Source organism: Chelonia mydas, chromosome 2 (genome assembly GCF_015237465.2).
Source record: "Chelonia mydas isolate rCheMyd1 chromosome 2, rCheMyd1.pri.v2, whole genome shotgun sequence".
NCBI lineage: Eukaryota > Metazoa > Chordata > Testudines > Cheloniidae > Chelonia > Chelonia mydas.
Window position 1 is genome coordinate 174,512,244 of NC_057850.1, and position 25,927 is coordinate 174,538,170.

The window sequence follows — 25,927 nt, forward strand, 5'->3', positions numbered from 1 at the left end:
TATTGGGGGTAGCCGTGTTAGTCTGTATCCACAAAAATAACAAGGAGGCTGGTGGCACCTTAAAGATTAACAGAGTTATTTGGGCATAAGCTTTCGTGGATAAAAAAAACCCCACTTCTTCAGATGCATGGAGTGAAAATTACAGATGCAGGCATTATGTAATGACACATGAAGAGAAGGGAGTTACCTCACAAGTGGAGAACCAGTGTTGACAGGTTCTGTCAGTGTCAGTGTCACTGTCAGAACCAGTGTTACCTCACAAGTGGAGAACCAGTGTTAACCAATTCGATCAGGGGGATGTAGTCCACTCCCAATAATAGATGAGGAGGTGTCAATTCCAGGAGCAGCAAAGCTGCTTTTGTAGCGAGCCAGCCACTCCCAGTCCTTATACAAGCCCAAGTTAAGGGTGTTAAATTTGCAAACGAATTTTAGTTCTGCTGTTTCTCTTTGAAGTCTGTTTCTGAAGTTTTTTGTTCAAGTATAGCTACTTTTAAATCTGTTATAGAACGTCCAGGAAGATTGAAGTGTTCTCCCACTGGCTTTCACGTGTTACCGTTCCTGATGTCCGATTTGTGTCCATTTATTCTTTTACGTAGGGATTGTCCAGTTTGGCAAATGTACGTGGCCGAGGGGCATTGCTGGCACATGGCATATATCACATTAGTAGATGTGCAGGTGAACGAGTCTCTGATAGTGTGGCTGAGGTGGTTGGGTGCTCTGATGGAGGATAGAATAGGTATGGGGACAGAATAGGCAGTGAGGTTTGCTACAGGGATTGGTTCCTGGGTTAGTGTTTCTGTGGTGTTGTATGTAGTTGCTGGTGAGTATTTGCTTCAGGTTGTGGGGCTGTCTGTAAGCTAGGACTGGCCTGGCCCCCTCCCCCCAAGGTCTGTGAGAGTGAGGGATCGTTTTCCAGGATAGGTTGTAGATAGTTGATAATGTGTTGGAGAGGTTTTAGTTGGGGGCTGTATGTGATGGCCAGGGGTGTTCGATTATTTTTCTTGTTGGGCCTGTCCTGTAGTAGGTGATTTCTGGTACCTGTCTCGCTCTGTCAATCTGTTTCCTCACTTCCCCAGGTGGGTATTGTAGTTTTAAGAACGCTTGATAAAGATCTTGTAGGTGTTTGTCTCTGTCTGAGGGATTGGAGCAAATTCGGTTGTATTTTAGGACTTGGCTGTAGACAATGGATCATGTGATGTGTCCTGGGTGGAAGCTGGAGGCATGGAGGTTAGTATAGCGGTCAGTAGTTTCCGGTATTGAAACCTCCTCATCTATTATTGGGAGTGGACTACATCCACCCTGATCGAATTGGCCCTGTCAACACTGGTTCTCCACTTGTGAGGTAACTCCCTTCTCTTCATGTGTCATTATATAATGCCTGCATCTGTAATTTTCACTCCATGTATCTGAAGAAGTGGTTTTTTACCCACAAAAGCTTATGCCCAAATAAATCTGTTAGTCTTTAAGGTGCCACCGGACTCCTTATTGTTTTTATAATACAAGAATCACTACTCTGTAGTTTGACCAATTGCCCAATTTCATATATAGCTGTTGAGGCACCCTGGTTTTAATCACAATCTTATTCAGTCACTCGCCCTCCAAAGTTAAATAGTCATTTGATTAGCTGGACATTTCAACCATTTGATCAAATAGCTTGTTTGAGAAAACTGCTAACCTGTATATGCACACACAATTGCATTCAATGAGATCTTGTTCTGCTTCTTTCCCTACTCCAGTTCGCCACCTAAAGGAAACATCTCTATATACATTCCACCGCCACTGATGCTTGAAGAAAACAGATGTAATCAGACGTTTTCTAGGTGCCCCTAAATGCCATCAGTGGCCACACAAATATATTGCTGAAGTGATATTCATGTGATTGGGGGTAGGGGAAGGACTCAAAAGAAAGACTGTCCACCTAATGTACATTAATCTGAATTGGAGCTGTTGCCTGTACACAATACACTTCCATTCCAACCGCTTTATTTTTCTGCATTATTAAATGAAAGACTTTCCTTTTGGAGTAGGTGGCCGAACGCATCCTCTGAATTGCTAATGAGCAATTTAGAAGATCACGGATTAAACCTGAAACTTCTTCAGCGGAAAGGAGGAGCGAACAGTCCATGCCACCTTCTGTTTAAATACCGACAGCTATCTACTAACCATGGCTTTTTACAGAATAATTTGCCTGGAAAGACAATTATATGTACAATTGTTGGGCTGCTATTGGCAAGTGTTTCAATTAGTCACATCTAATTATTATGAATTTGTAACAAATTGATGGTTTCTCTCCTACTGTACATTGCTCCCAGACCTAACAGCGAATACTATGCTGTTCTATTCAGGTTTTGACACCACGCCCATCACCAGAGTATCTGAGTGCTTTCCAGTAGTGCATTCATGTGACTAAACACCTGCCACATGTTGTTTCTCATCCTCTCTCCAGTGGGAGAAAAGTGTGCAGTGGAATGTCCTGTGCTGGTAATTTTTTTAAAAACATACCTGTTGCTGTATGCTCATGCTAGAGAAGGCAAGGTCAAAGAAATGCACCTTCTTCTTGGAAGGGAAAATGGTGAGGTTTGTAACGGCCTTCTCTGCATTGCACAGCATCTGTGTCCTCCTTGCGAGTGTCTTGAGGAACTTTCCACCTCTTTTTGCACAAAGGGAACATTGTCTACCCACTGATCAACCTGGAAGGATTTTACCTCTCTACTTACGTGGTCCCACAAATGTTTGTCTCTGCCTGAGCTGCATTGCCTGCTCCTCTTAACACTCACTTCCAATGTCGTATTTAGCGCCATTCTCTTAGGAGTAATGCAGTTTTTAGAAAACACAAAGTAGGTGAGTAGTGTATGCTCAAAGAAGGTCAACAATCCATAAGAAACATGCCACAACAGAAAATTTGAGACTTGTTTGAAAAAAAAAAAAAAAGAATTGGAAGACACCTGTAAAATTGAATATGTAACATGAACGTAGACCTCACTGGCCCACATGTACATTGGATCGCTGGCCTGAGTAGTGATGCAAGGATCTGAGCTGTGGTATTCCATCATTACAACACAAATATCCCAGATGAGAAAGAGATCACCCAGAATCCAGGTGAGTTTGTGGGGCTTGAAGTTAGAAAAATCACCTTTTTACTTACAAATGGAGCAAATGGAATACAGAAAATCAGCCACACAGAGTGACTATAGTACCTCACAATCTGTTTTTTCAATCATTTTTTAGGGTAGAACCACACTAAGTAAGAGGGGCTTCTGTATGGGAACTGACCCTGAGTTAGAAGAAGTCTGTGGCTACTAATTTATTGCCATTAATGCACAAATGTTAGATATGAGCTCCTGTGAACTCCAAATGCCTGAAAACCAGAACCCGTTGGAAGCAATATGAAATCTAGTCACGCGCGTCGCTCGTGTGTGTGTGTGTGTGTGTATGTGTATATATCTGGGCCATTGCTCTCAACTAGCTGAAATTATTTTGTGGTTGTCACTTTCTAGTGGTTGACTCTCAAAGAACATTAACCCACTGTGACGGAGCTGGTCAAAAGCTGAACAAAATTATTAGTGAAATTGCATCATTATTTCCGATTCTTCCAGGGTTAGAAATTGACCTGTTTTTCATTTTTTTCAAAATTATTGAGTCTTTTTAGAACAACTATTTTTGAAAAAAAAAAATCCATGAAAAAAGTTTGAAAAAATTCAGCCAGTTTTAGTGCTGTAACTAAAGCTTGGAGCTTTCCTTTAGCTCCGAGTGGTTGAAGTTGGGGTTTGGAAGAGAGGGTCCCCAAGTTCTACCCATGCTGATGATTGAAGCCTATGTTACTACAATTTGAAGATCTCTGATATTTCCTTAGAATAAAAAAAAAAAAATTCTAATGTTCTTTCCAGAGTTTACATGTGTTTCCTTTTTGTATGGTCTCAGCTTGGAAAGTGAAGCCAGTCCTGTTTACTCAGATTCACTTTCTGGGTTTCATATAGAAGCACCAGGCTGTTGTGCTGGGATTTCCAACACTGCAAGGGAATACTTTAAAAGTTTTATTTAAAACATTTGTTTTAAGATTTTGTAAATCTATTAACCAAACAAATTGGAGCCTAATTACTTGACTATCTCTTTAAGCAACCAGGAAAAATTTCACTCACCTATAAATGGTGTTTCTCCAGTGAAGCAAGCTCAGTCCACAACTTAATGTGTTTTTGCTTAAGTCATACTTGATCAGGCACATGCAGCAAATGAAATGGCAGAATTACTCAGCTGTCCTCTGCCATCTCAAGTGCCCAGACATAGCATTCAATTAGCACACTTACAATCTGTGAAGGAGACAAAACGACTGGATGAACATTAAAGATCAGCCAAGGAAGAACTCCACCCTAAGCAAACAAGCACAAAAGTGAGCATTATACGCCATAGTAAGCAGGGACACATATACATATAAAGGATAAAGCTGAAACTAGGAAAAGTAAAATAGATGTATGTGCTTATGTGGGTCCCTCACCAGAGTATTTTAGCACTTTAAAAATATTAATGCATTTATCTTCTGAGGTAGTTGGCTTTGTCCTGTTTCAGATAGGAAATTGGTGCTCAGAGAGATTAAGGCCCAGATCTTCCAAGTATTTAGGTGCCTAACTCTCACTGAAGAGAATGGAGCATCTGGGCTTAAGTGACTAACCCAAGATCACAAAAATTCTGTGGTGAGCTAGGAACTGGATCCCATAACCACAAGTCCCAGTCCAGTGGCGTAACCAGAAATGTATCCTTCTTGTCTGCAAATAAATCAGTGATGTGCTACCAATATCCTACATGGAATCTCCACAATGTTTTTCTACATTAGCCTGTGATAAAGTCAGGATCCGAGGGCTGCTCTTGTTGCAAAGAGGAAGGCAGAGGCTATTACATTGTCTTTGCATTTCAGCAAAATCTCTCAACCCATAGCTAAGGTGGAAACCAGTACCACTTGGCACGTTTGCAGGAAATGTTTATAATTTGCTCCCCAAATCATATTGAGTATTGCTAGCGTAGAAAAGTTTGGGAAACCTGAAGTACAGGCTGGGGAGTGAGGCACTTGGGGTGTTGGGTAGCATCCTCTAGGCCAGTGGTTTCCAAACGTTTTGGCTCGTGCACCCCCAGGGTGACCTGCAGCAGACGTGCCGCCGACGGAAGACCGGAAGACCTGCCGCAGGCGGGCCGCCGGAGGGGAACACCAGCCCAGGCCGTGCAGAGTTGCCGCCAAAGAAAAAAAACAGTGGAGTGCCGTCCGGCCGCGCTACTGCTGCCGGGCACCCCCCGGGGTCATCTCGTGCACCCCCGGGGTGCGCACCCCCCTGTTTGGAGACCACTGCTCTAGGCCAGGGGTGGGCAAACTTTTTGGCCCGAGGGTCACATCTGGGAATAGAAATTGTATGGCGGGCCCTGAATGCTCACAAAATTGGGGTTGGGGTGCAGGTGGGGGTGCGTGCTCTGGTTGGGGGTGCAGGCTCCAGGGCGGGGCCAGAAATGAGTTCAGGGTGCAGCAGGGGGCTCCAGCCTGGGATTGTGGGGGTGAGGGCTCTGGGGGGGGGAATGGGGGGGGCTGGGGATGAGGAATTTGGGGTGTAGGAGGGTGCTCTGGGCTGGGACCAAGGGGTTTGGAGGGTGGGAGGGGGATGAGGGCTTTGGGGTACAGGAGGATACTCTGGGCTGGGACTGAGGGGTTCGGAGGATGGGAGAGGGATCAGGGCTGGGGCAGGGGTGGGGGCTCCGGCTGGAGGTGCAGGCTCTGGGGTGGAGCTGGGGATGAGAGGTTTGGGGTGCAGGAGGGTGCTCTGGGCTTGGACCAAGGGGTTTGGAGGGTGTCAGGGGGTTGGGACGTGAGGGGAGGTTCAGGGATGCTCCTGTATGGAGGCACAGCCAGGAGGCTCTGCGCACTGCCCCATCCACAGGCACCGCCCCTGCAGCTCCCATTGGGCGCGGTTCCCGGCCAATGGGAGCTGTGGGGGCGGTGCTTGGGGCAGGAGCAGCATGCAGAGCAGAGCCCCCTGACTACCCCTATGTGTAGGAGCTGGAGGAGGGCCATGCTGCTGCTTCCGGGAGCCACATAGAGCAACCCCAAACCCCGCTCCCCAGCAGGAGATCAAGCGCTGCATTAAAATAGCTGTCAAGCCGTAGTTTTCCCACCCCTGTTCTAGGCTCTGAAAACAACCATCCTTCCACTGTTATCAACTGCTCTATGCCAAAACCCAAATGTGCTCTTCAGCAGTATTTGATGAGCCACAGGGATAAGTCCTCTCTGAAAAAGGAATGCTTCAACAGTAGCCAAAGGAAGGAGTAAACGCCATCCAGTATGAGGCAAATTACTCGAGAGCTCCCATCCATTTAGTGATAAGATTTTCAACCAGAGGCTCCTGGGAGCAGCCAAAAGATTCCTCCAGCTCATACCTGAACTATGTTTTTTGTCACCATTGCAACTGTGCATTCGATTTCACTAGCCTCCTTCTAGGCTTTAGCTGCTACAAAGATTAGAGCTAGCATGCTTGGAAAAGTTAACAGAAAAGCAGGAAGAACAGGAGCCCCTAAGGCAACTGCACCTCAGGTATCATCTTGGCCTACTTACCACAGGCAAACTAAAAAGGTGGGCTCCCTCATAAAACCATGTGCTGGAGAGAAGCCAGCCTTTTCACTACCTCAGACCACTAAGGATGGCAGTTCAGAGGTATGGCATAATAGGTGAAGACGGCAGAGAACTAGAGTTGTATTGCCTTGCCACTACAGGAACATCTGAGTTTTCCTCCTGGCTTTTTCACATTTGTCAGCAAATAGTCTTCATGATACTTCTCCAAAACCACCTCCCCCTCTGGAGGCCCCCTGGGAGAATTTAACCTAGAGCAATCTCTGAAACAAGAAGAGAAAGCTCAGTGCCATACAAGGGGACGGGGGGGAGGAGAAGACAGGTGCTTAGGCCACCTGGTGTGCTGCGAAGCTTCTGTGATTTCATTGGTCATCCGAGCTGAAGTGGGTAAAGAGGACCACCTGTTGAGCAGCGGCCTGTGCTGTCTCACTTGGATAAAGTTATTTAGTCCATAGCTTTGCCAAGGACTGCGCAAATCAAATAATCGTGGGAATAATGTTGGTTCCAGAACCATCAGGTGTTTGTCTCACTCTGTTCAAATCATTCAAAAGTTTTGGGGAAGAAAAAAAAATAAAAATATCTTTTCTGCACTCTAAATACTGCCCCTCAAGTCATTTTCACAGAGCATGTCAAACACTGGCATATAAGCCAGACTTCTAAAAAGAATGTTTTGATCTGCAACTAGTTAAAGGAGTAGGAGAAGATGCCAAGAGCCACAGCTGAATATTTCATGAGAGGAATGGCAGTGCTGCGTTTGGAGAAAAACAGTAAGAGGCAACACTGCAGAAGCACTCAACGCTCAGACTTCACACACACAGGGATAACACACCCCATGGCTGGCTTCAGTCAGCAGACTCAGGCTTGCAGGATCTGGGGCTGAAAAAATTCTGTAGCTGTTTGGGCTCAGGTGGAACCCAAGTTCTGGGACCCTGCCAGGGTAGGGGGGCCTGAGCCCCAACATCTATGCAGAAATGTTTAGCTCCACAGTCTGAGCCCAGTGTGCAAAAGGGGCAGCAGGCCCCGGCAATTTAAAAGGGCCCGTGGCAGCAGCCGGAGCCCTGGGTGGCGCAGGCCAGCCAGCGCAGAAGGGCTGGCTGGGGGAGGCTGATGCCCATCCCCGGTACATCTTCTATGTTACTTTCACCCCTGAATATTTCACATGGGAAACAACTAGGCAGAGCAATCGATTACCTAGGATGCATAACTAAAGACCTTGGACATCAAAGAAGATTTCTATATTGGATTGCTTAATTTATCAGTTGAAGATATGGGAGGGAACCACAAATTTGTAATCTAGTTATTCCCAGATTCAGACCCAGGAAGTTTTTCTAATTAGATTAAATACAACTGGATAAAATTAAAGTATTAACTAATAGCACAGGCCACGTCATATACTGCAACAAAACTTGCAGCTATAAACAAACATCTACCAGCCGTTTCAACACAATTCCCTCCCACCTCCCAGTTTGATAGATTTATTTAGCTGGATGTTGAGTAAGATTCCCAGACTTAAGTTTAGGAGAAGGCTGGTTGTAAGTTCAAATTTAAATTTTAAACCAAATGATTTTATAAGTTAAAAAAAATCAATTGAAATAAACAATCTGAATAAAAACCAGTTTTTAAAAGCTGTTTTACAATGAATAAAGAGCCAAACACTTTAGCCACTGATGGGATCTGCTGACTTCTTATAAAGAATGGGGAAAATATTATGAAAAGCTATCTAGTGTTCAGAATTCCTCAATAATACTTTATTATATTGTTTCTGAGTAAGTGTGGCAAAAGTTAATGGCATGCCAATCAGTAAAACAAGATGCGTGTCCAGTGCCACAAAAAACCTGCTCTATTTTAAATGAGTTTACTTGTTCTGAAGTTGTTAATAAATAAAATGGATAGTTTTAATATAAACTAAATAATTCAAAATATTACAATGTATTTAATGAAAAGCCACATCTAGTACTAGATATTGAAGAAATTTGCTCCTGATAGGCAAAGAAGAATATCAGCATATGGTGTACCAGACTAGAATCTCCAACTTTTGGTCAAACCATACCCATTTTGGGAAAGTTGCAGGACAAGTTTAGACACATGTATTAACCCATACTTTTGGAAAGATAGCAATTGGAACTGGTTGAAAATTTTCCAGTGGAACAGTTTTCTTTTGGAAAATGCTGATTTGACAGATTGAAGAGCTTTGTTTCATCTTTATAATGTAGTCAACACAAAACACTTCAATACGTTTGTTTTATCATTTCCTAAATGATTTTTGCACAAATTTCATTTTTGCGGGATATGATTTTCTTTCCGATTCGGGACAAAAGGAAATGTTCAAATGTTGGAATTTCCCAGCAGCTGACTAGCTTTAAGAGCAATATTCAAACAGAGCAACAGTCAGTCAAAGTTACTAGTCCTCTATAATTCAGATAATTATTCTTTTTTTTTTTTTTTTTGGCAATACACGCATCAGAAGAGGCTCATGTTCTACAAAGTGTGTCTTGGGGGAAAAATTGGGACAGCATGAAGAAGCTTTACATGTATTACAATACAAAGGGTCTTGCAATTCAGATTGCTTAAAGGAAAGCTACACCCATTTTGCAGAGAACAGGATTCTAAATGTTAACATTGCAAGAAGTCACGTGTCATGTTCAAAGTGAATGATAAAAATAACTCAAATTCAAATGGATTCTTGAGCCCTGTTCTGGGTGTGGCTGAGTGAGTGCCACTGACACCAAGAAAAGGGAAATCCTGTGCAAAACCAAACTGGAATAGAAGGCAAAATGACTACTGGATAATACAAGTGACCTTTGTGCAAGCAATTAACATGAATAAATAAAAATTTATTAAATCAATACAATAAACTGGAAATTGGTTTACCAGTCTCATTGCTGGCTACACATGTTCATTTTCAGTAAAATGCATGGAAGTCAAATTGGAGGCAAAAGGTCAGTTGTAATTAAACCATTTGCAAATACATTTCAGTGTGTGTGTCATGAGTTTTCTAATCATTCTGGTTAAGAGGAATGCAGTAGTCAGAATGTCACATGAAAAAATACTCTTAGTGAGGCTCTGCAGCTAACAATGGAAAACTTCTTATCCCAAATCAGGACTAAAATCATTTCACAGTAACGTGTCTGGTTAAGCAAATTGTCTTTAGGATTCTCTTCCCTCATTAAAAAAGTCCCTTCAGGTAACACCTGTTTCCTGCAATGTAGAATAATTTGGGAAATATGCTGCCATTTTGTTTTTGTTTTTTTTTTAAATGTCAACACAAATCTTTCAATTCTTTTGCTTCTATAATGGCAAATAAAGCTTAGTACACTCTCCTGTGTAAAGTTCAAGCATTTTACAAGCTACATGCCACCTTCCCAGCTACCAAGTTCAGTTTTCAGTTTGACTTGCTTTCATTTTTAACAAACAGAGGAGAAATCCCAGAGGCTACAGCCATCTCATAGTACCATTAATAACCATGAACACTTCAAACTTCTGGATGGAGTAATGGAGACTACCCATGGAAAATATCAGAAAAGGTGTCTGAACACCTTACTATTTTGGACCATACAAAAAATGCATGAAAAGTTGGTGCCCTCTTCTGGATAAGAAGCTTTTAGTTTGCAGTTTCAGGGCACAATCAATCATGTATAGTACTCAGCAACCTAAATGTGATTTATTAGGTCAATAACCCACAGATTGAATGCACTTGTCCACCCCTTAAACTGGGAACCTGATATCTAGACAGACTAAATGCAAAGTTAATTTTTATATCTAAGCATGGTTACACTGAAATATTTCCCATAGTGAGTACTTTGTTATACAATTCCTTGAAAGCGTATCACACATCAGCAGGTTACATCACAACATTGTTTATTATGTGACTTTTTACAATACAAACAAAAATACAGAAATGCAGTATATGAATACAGCTAAATGCAAAATGGTGACTTTTTCTCAAGAGGCCATGATTCCCATTTCTAGTAAAATAAAGAAAGACTGCACACAGGTAGAAACAGGTTGGTAGTTAACTCCACAATTTTGCCTAAAAATGACCTATAAATGCATTTTCCTGCTACTTACCATAAAATGTAAAAAGGGAGTTAAAGGAAAGATTTACTCACTGGTTCCTACCGTATGAAAGAAGCTACATTCTATTTAGCAGGGCCAATATATGGAAAAATATCTAAATTAAATGTTATTACAAAAATGAAGCAGTAATGAAATTCTTCTGGCTAAAGAAGTTAGTAAATGAGGATAGTATATATTTAAAGAATCCAAAACAAAGAAGGGTTGTTATAAAAAGCTTTAGGTGCACTGTAAGCCTATAAGTTTGTTTTTCCATGTGTATTTTTAAACAATGGAAGTGTCAAAAAATAGGGTCAACTGTGTTAGACTAAATTACATTATTGTATATGCTGCACTGAATGGAATTCTTGTATTATAATAGAGAAGCATAGTTTGTATCATATTATGGCAATTTATCCTCACTGAAAACCTTCCAGAGTCCTTGTATTTTGGAATATCCTGTAAACAAAAAACCACCAGAACATGATTGTACAACAGTAAAATGTTTTCTTTTGCGTTAAATGACATCTGTTTTAAAAAGAAAAAAAGGAAAGGGTACTTAGAGCTGTTATTTTTCCAAGTACACAACATCCTAGACAATTCAAGGCATCTCAATCTCCATCAAAATTAACAAAAAATTTGTCATGCTGTTAAATCCATCGTTATGGATACAACTGGTGCAAAATTGGTCAAACGGATCCAACGAACACTGATGTCCAGGCTGGCATATTGGCAACTAATACAGAACTGGTGGTCAATAGATGTATTTAAAAGATCTTCCCTTTCTTCTTGTTCTTTTCCAAGGTTCTGAGAAAATAAAAACATTTTAAAATAAAAACATTTTATGGACGAACAATTCAGCACATTATGTATATATTTTTAAAATATGCAATTTTCAGCTGTCCTAGTTTAGACACAGGAAGGAGTTTTCCTTGGCATACTATGCGCACAGCACTGACATAGCGATAATTTTGTCATTACACTCCTACTTCCAGGAAATGGAAGATCTGATCGCTTTCAGTCAGATGTTTGTGTTCCCAGCCCTTAAATAAAAGCCGAAGAAATGTAAGTAAAATTAAATCAGCCTTCAAATTCTAATAAAGTTTTCCTACAGTGATGAATGGTACCTGTTGAGGTTAGTTGTCTTTAGGAAGTACTGAACATGTGTGCCTGCTATGGAAGCTAGGGTTCTCCCCGTTTCCAAAATATGCTCATATATACCAAAAAGCAGTGTGACATTTTGAGCTGGCCAAGCAAAAATTTTGATGGTCAAGCTGTGTAGAGATGTATTAAGATGATCAAATTTTCTTTTAATAATTATTATTACAGAACATGTGGAACATTAGATACAAACAACTTTAGCAAAAATCCTACTTACCTGGAAGAATTCTGTTGTTCCAAAATACGCTGTTGAGTTTCCCAGTTTGCTTTCTCATCCTCAAACTGGCGGCGCTTTTCCTCTAATTCTTTGTGCTGCGCCTCCAAATTCTTTTTCATTTGCTCATGGCGTCGTTGGAGCTAAGAAATTGAGGCACAGTATATAGTCAAAAACTGCACAAACACCGCAACATTAGAAACAAGATTAGGAGTTGTACTGTACAGTGTGCCACATCAGCTACTGTAACAAAGCGAGGACCCGGGTTAGAGACCAAAACTGTTGATTCCACTCTTTACCGCTTCTAACCCATCTTCCCTCCAAACTTCTTGAGCATGTGGACGCTACCTCCTGCCTTTATAATCTATAATGCTCTAATGCCTCAAAGCCATAATCCTATTATACAATCATAAAAGTGATGGTCCCTGGCACAGAGAGTTTACAATCCAAGCAGAAGACTAGAAACAAACAGCTGGAGACAACAGACAGGAGGAGCACAACGCAACAAGAGGATTAGAACAGCATTAAGCATTGATCATAGCCAACCAGCCACCTAGCCAATCACAATCAATAGAAGAGTCTCTTCAGTTTCATGCTAGATCTACAGCTTTTGAAGCAGACCACTCCCCTCCTCAGGATTTTCTGACTGATCACCTGTTCTATAATGTCCCTCTGGAGGTGGGGAAAGCATAGGGTCAAGGTGTTAAAACCTCTCTCTACTAGCTGCCATGTGGTATTTAAAAACCATGTTAAAACGTGTTAGCTAACATGTTGTAAAACACCACTTTTCCACCTAGTTTAAATAGGGCCTAAATGACTGACATCCTCTGGACACGTCACTGGCAATAGCTGTTCATCTTCCCTTTCCCTCCACTCCCCTCTCAATTAAAAAGTCCACCATACTCCCCCGCATACTAACCCCACAGTGCAGACTGAGCCTACACGCAAAACAGGGGTTTCTCAATCGCTGTAGAAACTCCACCTCCTCCAGTGACATTGGCTATGTCAACAAACATTTTTCCATTCACCTAGCTGTGTTTACACTGGGGACTAGGTTGGCAAAGCTATGGGTCTCAGAGGTGAGAATTTTTCACACCTCTGAGCACTGTAGCTATGTCAACCTAAATAATAAGTGTAGACCAGGCCTGACTCCCTTCACTGGTTTCCGCTCCCCTTTGGTATCAGATACAAGCTTTTAATTCTTACTTTCAAAGCTGTGCACAACCCAATCTATATTTACATTGCTGCTCTTATTTTCTCCTACCCTTCACCTGCTGTCTGTGCTCCTCTCAAGCCTCCTTCCTGAATGCCCCTTGCATTTGTCTCGTCTTGCCTTCACACTTGATTTCATTTCAGAACTCCCTTCCTCTATTTGTTTGCCAAACAATCTCTCAGCATTCAATCTCACTGAAAACAGAGGCGCTTCAGAACTTCATTTAAATAAAGCATTGCAGCCTTGATCTTTAAGCTATATTATATCCCACATACAACACTTGAACAAAGTTATGGTTGCTAATGTACTATCAACAGAGCCATCTAGAGTGCACACGCCTCTCACAATTCACAATCTTTAAGTTAAGATATCTTTGCTGACCGAATGTAAAAGCATATCTAAGTACATAACATGAATTCTTCCCAAACTGAAATAAAAGTTAAGGTTAAGGCTGTGTTTTGAACATGCCTATTAGGAATTAGACACGTGTGTTGTGGGCAGCTGTATGTAAAACAGAGGCCAGGAACATCTGGATATTATGGTATAGGTGGTAAAATGCAAACTGTGGTTGGTTTACATATCAATACTGATGTAACAGGTGATTTTCTTGATTCTACATGACAAGCAACCATAACTATGTTAAAAATGTTGTGGGGGGGATTTCCAGGACTATTAGCAAAAGTTAAAATGTAACTGTGATATAATAATATATGTTCTGATAAGGCCTTTGAAAGTCCAACATAGTAAAACAGCCAATCTCTGCAGGGCTCTCTCCTCTGAAGACTTTGTGGTGATCTGTAGGAGGGTCTGTGCTTTTATCCATGTTGAAAGTGTAACAATGTGTGAAAAGTTTAACATGAATAAAGCATACACCCCTTGTCACTCTTATGTTTGTCTCCTTTTACGTCAGCCCATGTTCTCTGTAACCCTCCAACCTCTTCCACACACGTCCAGTACAGTTTTCTTCATGCTCCAGTTCTTCTACACCCCTTCCCTCCATGACCTGTGTCCTGAAAGACATGTTTTCATGCACCAGACCCATAGCACACTCATCCTAAAGTACTCAGACATACTCCCTGAACCCAATTCAAATCTCCCTGTCTATACCCCCTCTGCTGTCTTTGAACTTGTACAACTTAATTTTGTAGATGTTTACAACTTCAATAGGGAGCAGAACGCATACACTGGGAAGGCAATATGGTTCAAGAGAGGTTATGGAAGCAGACTTTAGTAGACTGGTTATGTAGTAGAAGAGAGTTTAGGTAATGGGGGAGAGCAGCAGGGCTGGACAGTGAAGAGTAGCAGGGTATCACTGTTCACTTCTCTCCCATTGTCCCGCCTGCCTCCATGGCTCCTCCCAGAGTGACTGGCAGGGGTTCTGTTAGTGCTTCTATTATTCCAAGCTTCCTGTAGGTGTGCAAAGATTTTTTTAATTTGCAGCCATGGTTGTTGCACCAGGCCTCTTTTGAGAAGCTGCCTCCCTAGCAGAGCTACAAAATCCACTTGTTTGATTTGTTTTACAATTGTGCCCATAGGTCCCAACCAGGATCAGAACCCCACTGTGTTAAAAACTGAATAAACTGTAATGGCCCAGGTCTACACTACAAAGTTTTGCCAGCATAGCTGTGTCAGTAAGCTGTGTGGTTAAAAAAAAACATGTCCCCTCACAGACAGATAGCTATATCGGCAAAAACATCTGTGTAGGCACAGCTTATACTGGCAAAACAGTCAGTATGCCAATATATGCTGTCTCTCCAGGAGCTGGATTTGCTGGTATAGCTATATTGGCAAAGCCGTTGTACGACAGACTAGCCCAACCTGCTCTGAAGAGTTTACAATCCAAGACAACTGACATACAAAGGGACATGAGAGGTGAGTCAAATTATACAATTTTTATAGAGCTTTGCAATTTTTAAAAGTTACAAAACTTGAAACAGTTGCAAGCCATACCTGTCTACTCCTTAAGCTAACCATCATGAACTGGTTGATTTGTTACAGGCATTACAGGCAGAGTAGTTGAAGGATTTCAAGAAAGGGCTTTATTATTGTTAACAGATTCACATTAGCTAATTTATGCACTATATAAAGTCTAAAGCAGTGGTTCCCAAACTTTAGCAGCCCACGAAGCCCTTTCACTAAATTGTGAAATCTTGTGAACCCCCTCCTAAAAATGAATATTTCCAGGGATTTAAGTTTAAATTTCCTCCCCACTCCATGGGGCTCCTGCTGCTGGACCCTGTTGATTGCCCTGGTCAACTGAGCTCAGGCTGCAGGTCCCGCTGACTGCCGGGGCTCAGGCTGCCAGCCCCAACTGCCTGGTCCCACTCTCCCTGGGGCTTGGGCTGCCAGCTCCCCTGCTCACAGGGACAGGTCTCGGGCTGCCAGCCCCAATTGCCCAGCCCTGCTCTCCCTGGGGCTCGGACTGTCTGCCCTGCAACCGGGTCCACCTGCTGCCTCCAATGCCCGGGGTCCTCTGGCGCCATTAGTGACATTTTTCTGGCGAACCCCCTGTAACGTTCTGCAAACCCCCAGGGGTTCGGGAACCCCAGTTTGGGAACCACGGGTCTAAAGTAACATTTTAGGGCATCAAAGAAAGACATGAGACTAGAAGAGAGATTTTTAGCATGCCATGATTACGGAAGTAAAATTAGGGGACGTTTAAATGTGAAAGTTACCTTGAAAATACATGCTTGCCTCCTTTATTTAAATAGTGTAACTTGGGTAATTATTAGTGAGAGTTTCATTTAAATTCTAATGTAAGGTTATATTCTTAACTATGGAGCCATGAGGGAACCTCCAGAACACGTGTATGTTACAGTGTCCTTGAGGAAAGGACTCCCTCCCCATTGGTCAGCACTGAGCACGTTATTGGCACTTAATACACATTTTGGTTACCTCAGCTTCAGAGTCCTTCAGTTTCTGAACTTTTTCTTTGACCTTCATCTCAAAGACCTGCTCCATTTCCATCTCCATTTTTTTCATTTTGGCCACATGCTCTCTTCTCTCTTCTTCCATCTGTGCCAGAGGGCTCCTGCCATAAACCCAGAGCAGGTTAATCAATCTTTTTTGCAATACAAGATGACATTGAAAAGCAAGGCAAGCAAAAAAAAAAAAAAAAAAAAAAGGACTAATGTGTCTGCATGTGCCTTTATCTTACATTAAATTTTCATAATTTCAGAAAACTGCATATGTTCGATCAAACCAATGTTAAACTATGGAAAGAGAATTTATTTCATAGTGTAAACATCTTACATTTTTTATATTTAAATTTAAGTTAAATATAATGCAGTCATATGTTGAGAATTCTTTACTTTCTACCTTGAACAGAACCGCTAGGGCAGTGATTCTAAACCTGTGGGCCACGGGCTGCTTTCAGCCCAATCAGCACAGAGCTGCGGCCCATGTGACATCTTCAGGGCAACAGAGGTAGTACTGGATGCAGCCCACAGTGGTAACTAGGTTGAGAACCACAGTGTTTGGGGAAAGTCAAATCATGGAAAATTCAGTAACAAAAACTCAAAAATAAAAGTGGCATTTTCCTAGTGATCTTCCAACACTACAGCCCGTCCAATCACCAAAATACTCGTGCACACAAAAATGGAAAGATGGCCTTAAACTAGAACAGAGCAAGAGAAAAAGAAAGTGTTGCAGGTAGAGAGAAACTGATTTTTAAATATTAATTTCTAAGGGAATTATCAAATAAATCTAAGTTCATAATTTCAGCTTTGTGGTAAATACAATCTTTTCCTATGCTGATTCTTCTGAACACACAGCAATTTTGAGAGGTTTTTGAGCAGCTGGACTTCAGATATAGTTGTGAAAGTGTTATTAGCATGGGATATTTTGCTTTGTAAAATGTTCCTAATTCAAATAAATGTTTTTAATTTTTTCCAGACACTTTCAGGCAACTGATTTACTAATCTTGCTATTCAGTTTAAAATATCATTTTAGAAATGTTATAGTCTTCGATGTTCTGTAAAATCCAGCATAGACTCATCATATATCCCACTCATTTTACTCTTTTATGGTTAATGGTTAGATAATGTATACAGTCAGTCCCTTGAAAGAGTAATATTTTTGGTACTCAAACATTAAGAACAACTGGAACAAATTAATTTCAGCCTGAACGTGTAAGTTTTTCAAAAACATTTGAAAAAAATGAGCTCTAACTAGCATATGGATGTAATAATGCAAACAGATGTATGCATATATTTATTATATCATCACTCTCGGATATTTACATACACACAAAACAAAAATGATAAACGAGCAGGGAATGTCTATCCATCTAAGATGGTCCAACCTTCATCTAAGAAAGCAAACTATTTGGAGTTGCTAGGTGTGATTACATCAAAAATAAAGTATTTGCTTTTTGTGCTTGAATGTGTTTTATGCTTTCAGAATTCTCCTAAAAGTATCTGAGGTAGAGTAAAGCATTTCTAATATGCAGTGCCCCTTTCAATTCAAAACTTGCAACTCATTCTTTTAGAAGAGGGAAACCAGGTTTAAAATGTGTAGTCAGTGCAATGGAGTGTGTGTCAAATATGTCAGAATTATTTTGACTATTCATAGCTCATTTTATACATAACTCAGCTATATGAAATTGCCACTAATGAAGTGAAAATGAAATGCATCCTATGAAATCAAGGCCAACTGAACAGTTTTTATATTCCATTATTTTCAAATATGTGCTTCAAAAGGTGACAATTTTAGGTATTTTTGAGATGTATCTGAACTGATTTGCAAAATTTAGAGCAGCAGACCAAATGTTAGCAGAATACTAGATTTCAAATGGAAACTGATCCTACTCTAAATGCAGGATTTACTTTTACTGTGCAAAGGTTGATTGTTAGCATCTGTACCTTTTGTTGATGAAAATAGCATGTAAGTTGGTGTATTGTTCGATTACAAGCCCAGTACCATAATACATAAAACCAATTTATGAGAGGAGTGTGCAACATCAGTTGTAATGTTTTAGAGAATTTGAGTAGTAGTGTTTCTGTGTAAACAAACACATTGTCAAAACATTACAAAATTTAACTTCCTGAAGATATTAACATACCTCTCTTTGAGAGATATGCAAAGTTTTAAAGTGTCAATTCTATGTAAAGAACTATTGACCTAGAGGCCTAGGTCCTACTGCCACTGAAGTCACTGCCAAGACCCCCATTGACTTCAAATGGGAACAGAACTGGCTCCCCAACAGCACCAGAACCTAAGAATTTAGATAGGTCTACCAAGTCATATTTTCAAGGAAATTCTTCAGATTTCCCCCAAAATGTCAAGTTTTAGCTTCCCTGGAGAGTTCAGTAAGTTAGCAGGCTAATATCCACTATGGAGTTCTTTACGAGTGGATCGGTACACAGTTCTCATTCTGATAAGCAATGTCTAGAGAAATCAATGAGGTTTAAGCACGAAGGAAAAGGGAAGTCCAAGAAAGCATCAGGAACACTCCCACTCTCCCCATATAAAATAATATACATGTGTAACGTTAAGCTCTCTCTAAACCTTAGAGTTATGTTATTCTATGTATACAAAAAGTAGAACCTCTGCAAGCCATTTGTATGATAAAACCATAGTCAAATGAATTTGACTACACTAACAAGTTTGCCAGTTTAACCCCTCCTTAAACAGCTGTAAATCTAGAGACAAGTTATGAAAATTCCACAAATTCTCAATAAGCACTAATATAACTATTACTCTGGAACTAATGAGAAACTGCAGAGCCAATCTGGGTGAATTACATAATTTACATATATCTTCAACCATTATAGTGCTCTTGTAGTCTGTTATTCTCATGGAATTTGACTAAAATCTTTCAAAAGTAAGTGGGAGTGTTCTATGAAGAATATTTGTCACTGAAAATATTTATAACTTTTAATCTAAAATGTTAGAGCAGTTTTAGAACAAAAAGCACTAAAGTAAAAACAGATGCCAGAAGCTGAACAACAGGAAAACTTAAATTTTGAAACACTTAACATTAAAGGTCTTATGTGTTTTGTCTGAAGTCTTTGGAAAAATTTAAACAACCACTTACATGCCTTCAACTGTGTCAAATCTAAAAAACAAAAAATACAGAGGCTTAGCATGCTTAAATAAAACCACAAAAACTAAAAAGCAGTAATTAAAAAAGCAAATTCATTATAGATTCCTAAAGCTAATTAAAATTTGTCGTCCCCCCCCCAAAAAAACAAATTTTCCACAGTAAAATGAAAGACTGTTAGTTAAAGCTGGTTATGTTTATTTCAAAACTCAGTTAGTCAATCACTACACCATGTAAATATTAATGCAGATTTGATGTGCAGAGGTATTTCAGAGACAGTTTTTACCTACAGTGGTGTGACTAAAGCGCGCCCGCTTTTAAAGTGATTTTACATATTTTAGTGACATTAACTTAACTACTTGCTCTAAGTAAGCTTTCTGAAACCACACCAATCCATCTCTGGGCTTATTTGCCTTATAAAATTTGTCACCTAATGAAGGTCACTATATTCGAAGTGAATGACGGATGTTATATTTAAAGAGAAAGACTGTTCAGGTGCTATAGAAACAGCACTTAACTTTACTGGCCAGCAGAGGTCTCACAGGAGGCTATGCTCAACAGCACTAAAAAGCACACAATGTAATTAAGTTTACATGGAGTATGGCATCTTAATTTGAGCTTGTGTTGTGTTAGCATCTCACTGACAGTAGTAAAATCAGAAGAAAAGATCAGCCTTCAGGAACTGGTATTTTTACATTAAATAATTTGCAACAAAGTATGAAGCCATTCATACTATTAGGACTGCTCCCTAGAATTTCCTGTTCTGTCTATAGGAAGCGTAGAATCTTGAGTGTGTGGCAAGGTTATTAGGAACACAGTCAAAAGGAGTTAGAAGCAGTCTATGCTACGAAGCAGTTAAAAGGATCTACACGTTGCATATTTTGTTACTCTGTGTGACAGTTTATTGAACATATCTGCAGCCAGATAAGGCTTATCTTTATGTCATTTATACAAATATATTCCTTTTGATAATAAAAACATGGTTTATTTTTAACCTCACTGAAAATGTTTATTTCACATCAAAAAGTGAATATAGGACTTCTCAAATTAAGAATTTTTGGTTTCAATTTTAATATATGCCACACAGTGCACGTGTACAGTTACACTATTTGCATAGTGTGAAGAGACAAGTTATCCATATACCTGAAAGTTACCCTTTGACATAATATTTTTTAGAGATGGGATGATGTTGAAAATGTGAAGGAATCAGACACTAAACCTAAAATACAAAAAGGCTACGTAATCATGGAAAAAACATGCTTTGGATTTCTCTTAAGCTAATGTGTTATTTGTAGAACAGCTGATTATAATATCAGCCAAGCAAGGAAGGAATTCAAGGGAGTCAAAAGGCAAGAAAAATTTTGTTTTGGTGCATTTGGACAATACAGAATATATCTTGTAGCACACATTACTAATTCTGTTTTCATAGTCAATCACTGTATTTTGTTCAAAGAAATGAGCTAACATTTACTCAAGGAACAGAGCTGCAAAGGTTAATTAATATGTTGACATTACCACCAGGAGCAGAGAGAGAGAGAGAGTGTGTGTCCGTGTCCCTGTGTGTGTGTCCGTGTCCCGAATAAACAACATTTAATACAAAATATTTGACATCTAACAGAGTAAGAGGTTAGTGTGCAATATGGATATAGAACATACATTTTGGTCAGCTAGTAAAATGCAAGAGAAAATGGTCAAACCAAATGTTGCAAACCCACTCTCTTTCTCTTGGAGCACATTTAAATGTTTTTGGACAAACTTGTCTACCTAAAACAGAGCCGGAATCAGAGGCTAACTACATTCCCACCTTACCAGGCTCAATCATGGCAACTTAGACAATGGTTTCCCTCCTCACTTACTTGGTCCTACAGGAAAGATGACATTCACTATGCAAGATTTTCCTGCTCTCTAGGAGTTCCCTCTTGAGCCCTGCTGTGGGACTGGGATCCCATGGGTCCTGCAGGACCTGCTGTCATAATAGCGGGAGTAGGTGTGGGTATTGGAGGATGAGACAGGAGCAAGATTAAAAATAGTCCCGCATAGGGCTCTAGTTCCCTTGTCTATTTCTCCAGTCTGATTCTCACCTAATCTGAGAGAAATCCATTAGCCTACTCTAACTTGCTCAAACAGACAAGCTTCTTGTCAAGACCAGAGCTTAGTAAGGCAGAAATCGCTGTGGTCTTCAAAGCCACAGAAGAGAGAGATTAGACAGTAAATGAGAATAAAATGCCTATGACTCAGAATGCAGCTTCACACACTGAATTCTGTATAGTAGTAGCCTATGAGAAGACTGTCTAGGGAGGAAGAACAAGATACTCTAGGATCCTGAAAGAGAGGGAAGAGATAGAAGGAGAACTTCTCACTATCTTATGGAAGCACTGCTCTCAGCAGTTTACTGTCAAAGGCTGCATTCGCAGACACCTGCGCATTTAACTGACATAGCACGTTAAAGAGTGCACGGAATGCCATATGGAACTTTGCAAAGCATGCCAACTGACATCTCCTTGACCCAGGCCAGGAGTTAGCCATGCTGTAGTTGAGAGAGCATTAAGTCTCAATGGATAGGCAACCTGAGGCTTCGTATGCTTCCTGGACACAGGACCTGATAATTTGGTCAGGACAAAAATCCCTTCCAGTGCATCACAGTCTGGGTCAGGTCACCCTATTGGAGATGCCTAAATTCATGACTGCCCTAATGTAAACCAATTATGGACCACGTGGGAGTCTGGAGGCATTACTGGGCCCTGCTGACGGTGGTCTTGATTTTAACAGAGGAATTGTTAGCACTTGGGCGAGCATCAGCAGGTCTGTATGCCTCCTATCATCTTGCCCAATCAGAGCAATTAACACTAAAAGTGTCTTATGGAGAGCAGTTTTTTTCTTTCAGACCCTCCATATGAGGGGGAGGAAATGATAAAGCCATTGAAACGTGTATGGTACACACAACATTAATAGGTCTAGGTACCTGCTCCCCAAAACAGGAAACTTAATTTTGTTTTGGACAAGTCTACAGTGAGGATTCCCCAATTCTTGAAGAATCTGCTGGAATACATCTGCTTTTTCAACTCTCTCCTGGAAGAATCCAATTGGCTTAACCAACTGTATTTTAACCAAAAGTACCGTCTGTACTTTAAGATGATCTGAATACATTTCTTGTGCCACCCAGGTGGTTCAAGTATACAACTACCACTATGCCATCATATTTAGGATGGGCTTTTCCCAAATGTGTCCTCTGAATGCTAAATTGGCTAATCAGATGGCCCACAGTTTCCTGGGTGCTTATGTGAACTTTACTTTCCCTTGTGGACTAAGTTCTTTGAGCTGGGAAGGCATCTATATGAGTGCCCCACCCTGGCAGACTTGAATACATATGAGTTCTGGAGATGGAATTAGAGTGCTTTTATGACTCTATATGGTTCTCTTCAATCTAGTGAATCTAACAAGTGTTTCCCATACCACTTGGGTGCCTGGTGCTGAGAGTATGCCCAAGCAAACCAGCTGTCCAAAGAAATCACCACCAAATTTTGGAAGCCTGCTGCCGTGACCATTTATATAAATGGGTACAGCAGCCCTCCAAAGTGTGTGTGTAACTATTATTTCTGTTTCTATCTACCTATCTATATAAATGAAATGAGAACACATGCTAGCCTTAGGATAGAGGCCAGGCCAAATTGACAGCTGTCAAATATGACCCATAGGTACTTTTGATAGAGATGCTCCATTGATGTCAGTAAATCTCTGATTAATCACTAGCAAGGTGAATGCAAGGTTTCTGAAGTTTTATGAATGGGCTCACCCACTTCAAGTCCTTTCCTAGACAGCCACAAAAGTTCTGAAGTAAGCCAGAACCACAAACTCTAGGTGTCAGACACTTTGCAGAAAGAAGGGACTGCTCTTGTTGGTCACAGCACAAGAAAAATGGCTCAAGCATTGCCTCAGTCCACTCCTGCCTTTACCTTCACTGGTGAGCTATTATCCCACCCTTAGGAAATCTGAAAGGTTGGTTTTGTCTGTCACAGCCCCAGAAATCACATCAGCCACAGAGAGTAGAGGTTTCTTGGTGAGAGCAAAAATAAGTCTAAGACTCCTGAGGGGAGGCACAAATGAAGTGTATTTGTTTTCTTTCCCCCCTTTCTATGAAAGAATACACATGGCAGCCAGATGTGGCTACAGAGATCATCTTCCTATATGTTGCTCTAAATCTGGCAGGAATCAAAACTAGAGAAGCACAGTGAGGCAGCTCTAGAGTGGGAGAATGTGGGTGGTGACCGGTTATCCTGCCTGTGAGAATGAGCAAGGAATCCAATGTCTGCGCTGTCAGAGTCAAACAGGAGTTATGCTGTAAACCCAAGTAGCTCCAGAAAGTTAATCTGCATTAAACAGCTGTGTTGCATTAATTACATTCTTTTCAAATCAATCCCTTGGAATGTATGGTTACTGCTCTAACCTACAAATCTATACATCTTGTACTCTTATTGATGACTGTCCATAATTCTAAAAGTGCCCCAAAATAAAGGAAAATACTCTATTAAAACTGTTACTGAAGTGTACAGTTTCATAAAAACTGTATATAATTTGACTCCATTCTCTTTGCTCTTCTTTTCCTTTATTAAAGAGTTATTGGATACAAATATAGACCCTTAAAGATGGTCAGTGTTTCAATTTGTAGCATGACAATACTTATAACACAGATGCTGTGGCTCAAAAGTTCATATGGTTGAGGCAACTGTTCAGTGAGAACAGTGACAGCCGATTTTTAATTAATATAAAAATCTGAAATGTTTGTGTTTTTCAAAAAAGGGCAAGGTAAGAATTTACAACAGGAGCAAACAATTTGATGCGAAGTAGTGGTGTGTGTGTACTTATAAGATACTGGAGAGGTAGGAGGCAAAATGACAGTAAGCAAACTCAGTTTTCTCTATTTGAAAAAGGAGGCAGGAATCTGAGTGAGACTAAAACTTAATAAGGAAGGAACTGGGGTGCTGAAAGGTTATGGGCCTCTAGTCTAGGATCTGGGTTCAATCATTAGTTCTTTCAAAATCTGCAAGAAAATCTTTTTGGTTGTCTCCAAGGACTGAATCAGATATTTGTAGATAACAGTAGCTCCATGATGAATGGAACCGAGGGCTCAAGCTGCCAACTAGCATATAAATTTACTCTTTATTTACCTCAGCTATGCACTAATGAAGTGCTATGAGTCTTAACAGGATCCTAAACTGAAGAGATTTGCTACAGAGAAATATGTTCAGAAGGGCATCTTTTACTTTAACAAATACATCCAGCCCCAAAGGCCAAACCAGGTGGGACTGTAGTAAAGTTACTCGGATGGTTTTGGTGGCAGGAGGTAAAATAATGAGCTATGCTTCTGAAAGAGAAGACCACAACATCAGTACTAATCCAGACACTCATGAGAACTAAAAGCACAGGCAACACTTGCTCTGAATACAAAAGTCTTAGTGATAAATAAGGCTATGTTTTAGTCATGGGTATTTTTAGTAAAAGTCATGGACAGGTCATGGGCAGTAAACAAAAATTCACGGCCCGCGACCAGCCCATGACTTGTTGCTGGGGGGTGCGTGGTGTGCGCACCTGGGACCCCTGCTGCTTCTGGGAGGGAGGTGGCAGCTGGCAGGCTCCTTACCTGGCTTTGTGCGGTTCCCAGAAGCAGCTGGCACGTCCCCCCGGAGATAAGCGCTGCCCAGAGCCATCACCCCATCCCGTACCCCAACCCCCTGCCTCAGCCCTGAGCACCCTCCCACACTCAAACTCCTGCTGCTGTTGGGGGTGGTGGCCTGAGACTGCCCCAGCCGCACCTGCCACTGTAGAAGTCCTGGAAAGTCACGGAATTCGCAACAGACTCGCAGCCTTAGTGATAAATGATAAGTGCAGGAAATGTAACATTGGTTTTGGAACCTCTGAATATTGTACACAAAATCGGTATCAAGCAGCACACAAAGTTTTCAATATTAAGAACAAAGAATGCAATTGTATATTGCATTTTAAGGATTTACAGTGTTCGGACTACATAACATATGAAAGAGTTTGGGTTTGGAGGCACAGACAAGTAGAAATCTGCTGATGAGGGACAAAATTGAAGTAAGGGTAAAGGTGTGAGATCAACAAAAGTAAAACTTTGGAAGTCAAAGCACATGTAGTGTTTTCCCCTTACTTGACCCTTATTGTAAAAGCAATGGTATTAACTCCAAAATTACGTAACAAAATAAGTGTGATCAGTTTCTTTTGTTTTTGTTGCAACTTTACATGTCATCCACAATCTAACGAGCTTTATAAATCCCATGGAGAAGGCAGAATTTATCAGTCCAGGATATTATTACCACTTCAAAGAGAAAGCACCCTCAAGATTTTGCACTTAACTATATTCTTTTCTCCTCTCACCCTGCTACATGCCCAATTCAAATATCAAATCAAACTTTTACATCTCTCCCTTCTTCCCCAATTCTCTTCATAATCACTCTACCCCATGAGGTATTTTCTCACTAAAATTACCTGAGGGATCTGAGGGATGAGAAGAGGAGGTATTATTGGACTCTTGTCTGCACAATCAATCATGCTATGCTATTGTCAGCAATGCAGAGAAACTTTAAAAAGAAATTTTAAATCTCTCTCTGTGAGCACTCAAGAGCC

At 40.7% G+C, this 25,927-nt stretch overlaps 1 protein-coding gene across 8 annotated transcripts in view; it reads right to left on the reverse strand.

The window, feature by feature from the left end:
• Nucleotides 1-10,442: 10,442 nt before the first annotated feature.
• Nucleotides 10,443-25,927, reverse strand: part of SEPTIN7 (septin 7) — a 124,958-nt gene continuing 109,473 nt past the window's right edge. For 6 of the 8 annotated variants that reach the window (XM_043540610.1, XM_037890057.2, XM_037890058.2 and 3 more), the window contains 4 exons: nucleotides 19,280-19,300; nucleotides 16,138-16,273; nucleotides 12,033-12,172; nucleotides 10,443-11,461 (listed from right to left, as the gene is read on the reverse strand). In XM_043540610.1, coding sequence (XP_043396545.1) covers nucleotides 11,422-11,461; nucleotides 12,033-12,172; nucleotides 16,138-16,273; nucleotides 19,280-19,300 — 337 coding nt within the window. In that variant the 3' untranslated portion in view covers nucleotides 10,443-11,421. The remainder of the gene's footprint in view (nucleotides 11,462-12,032; nucleotides 12,173-16,137; nucleotides 16,274-19,279; nucleotides 19,301-25,927) is intronic. The other 2 variants (XM_037890061.2, XM_043540611.1) reach the window with 1 other exon arrangement.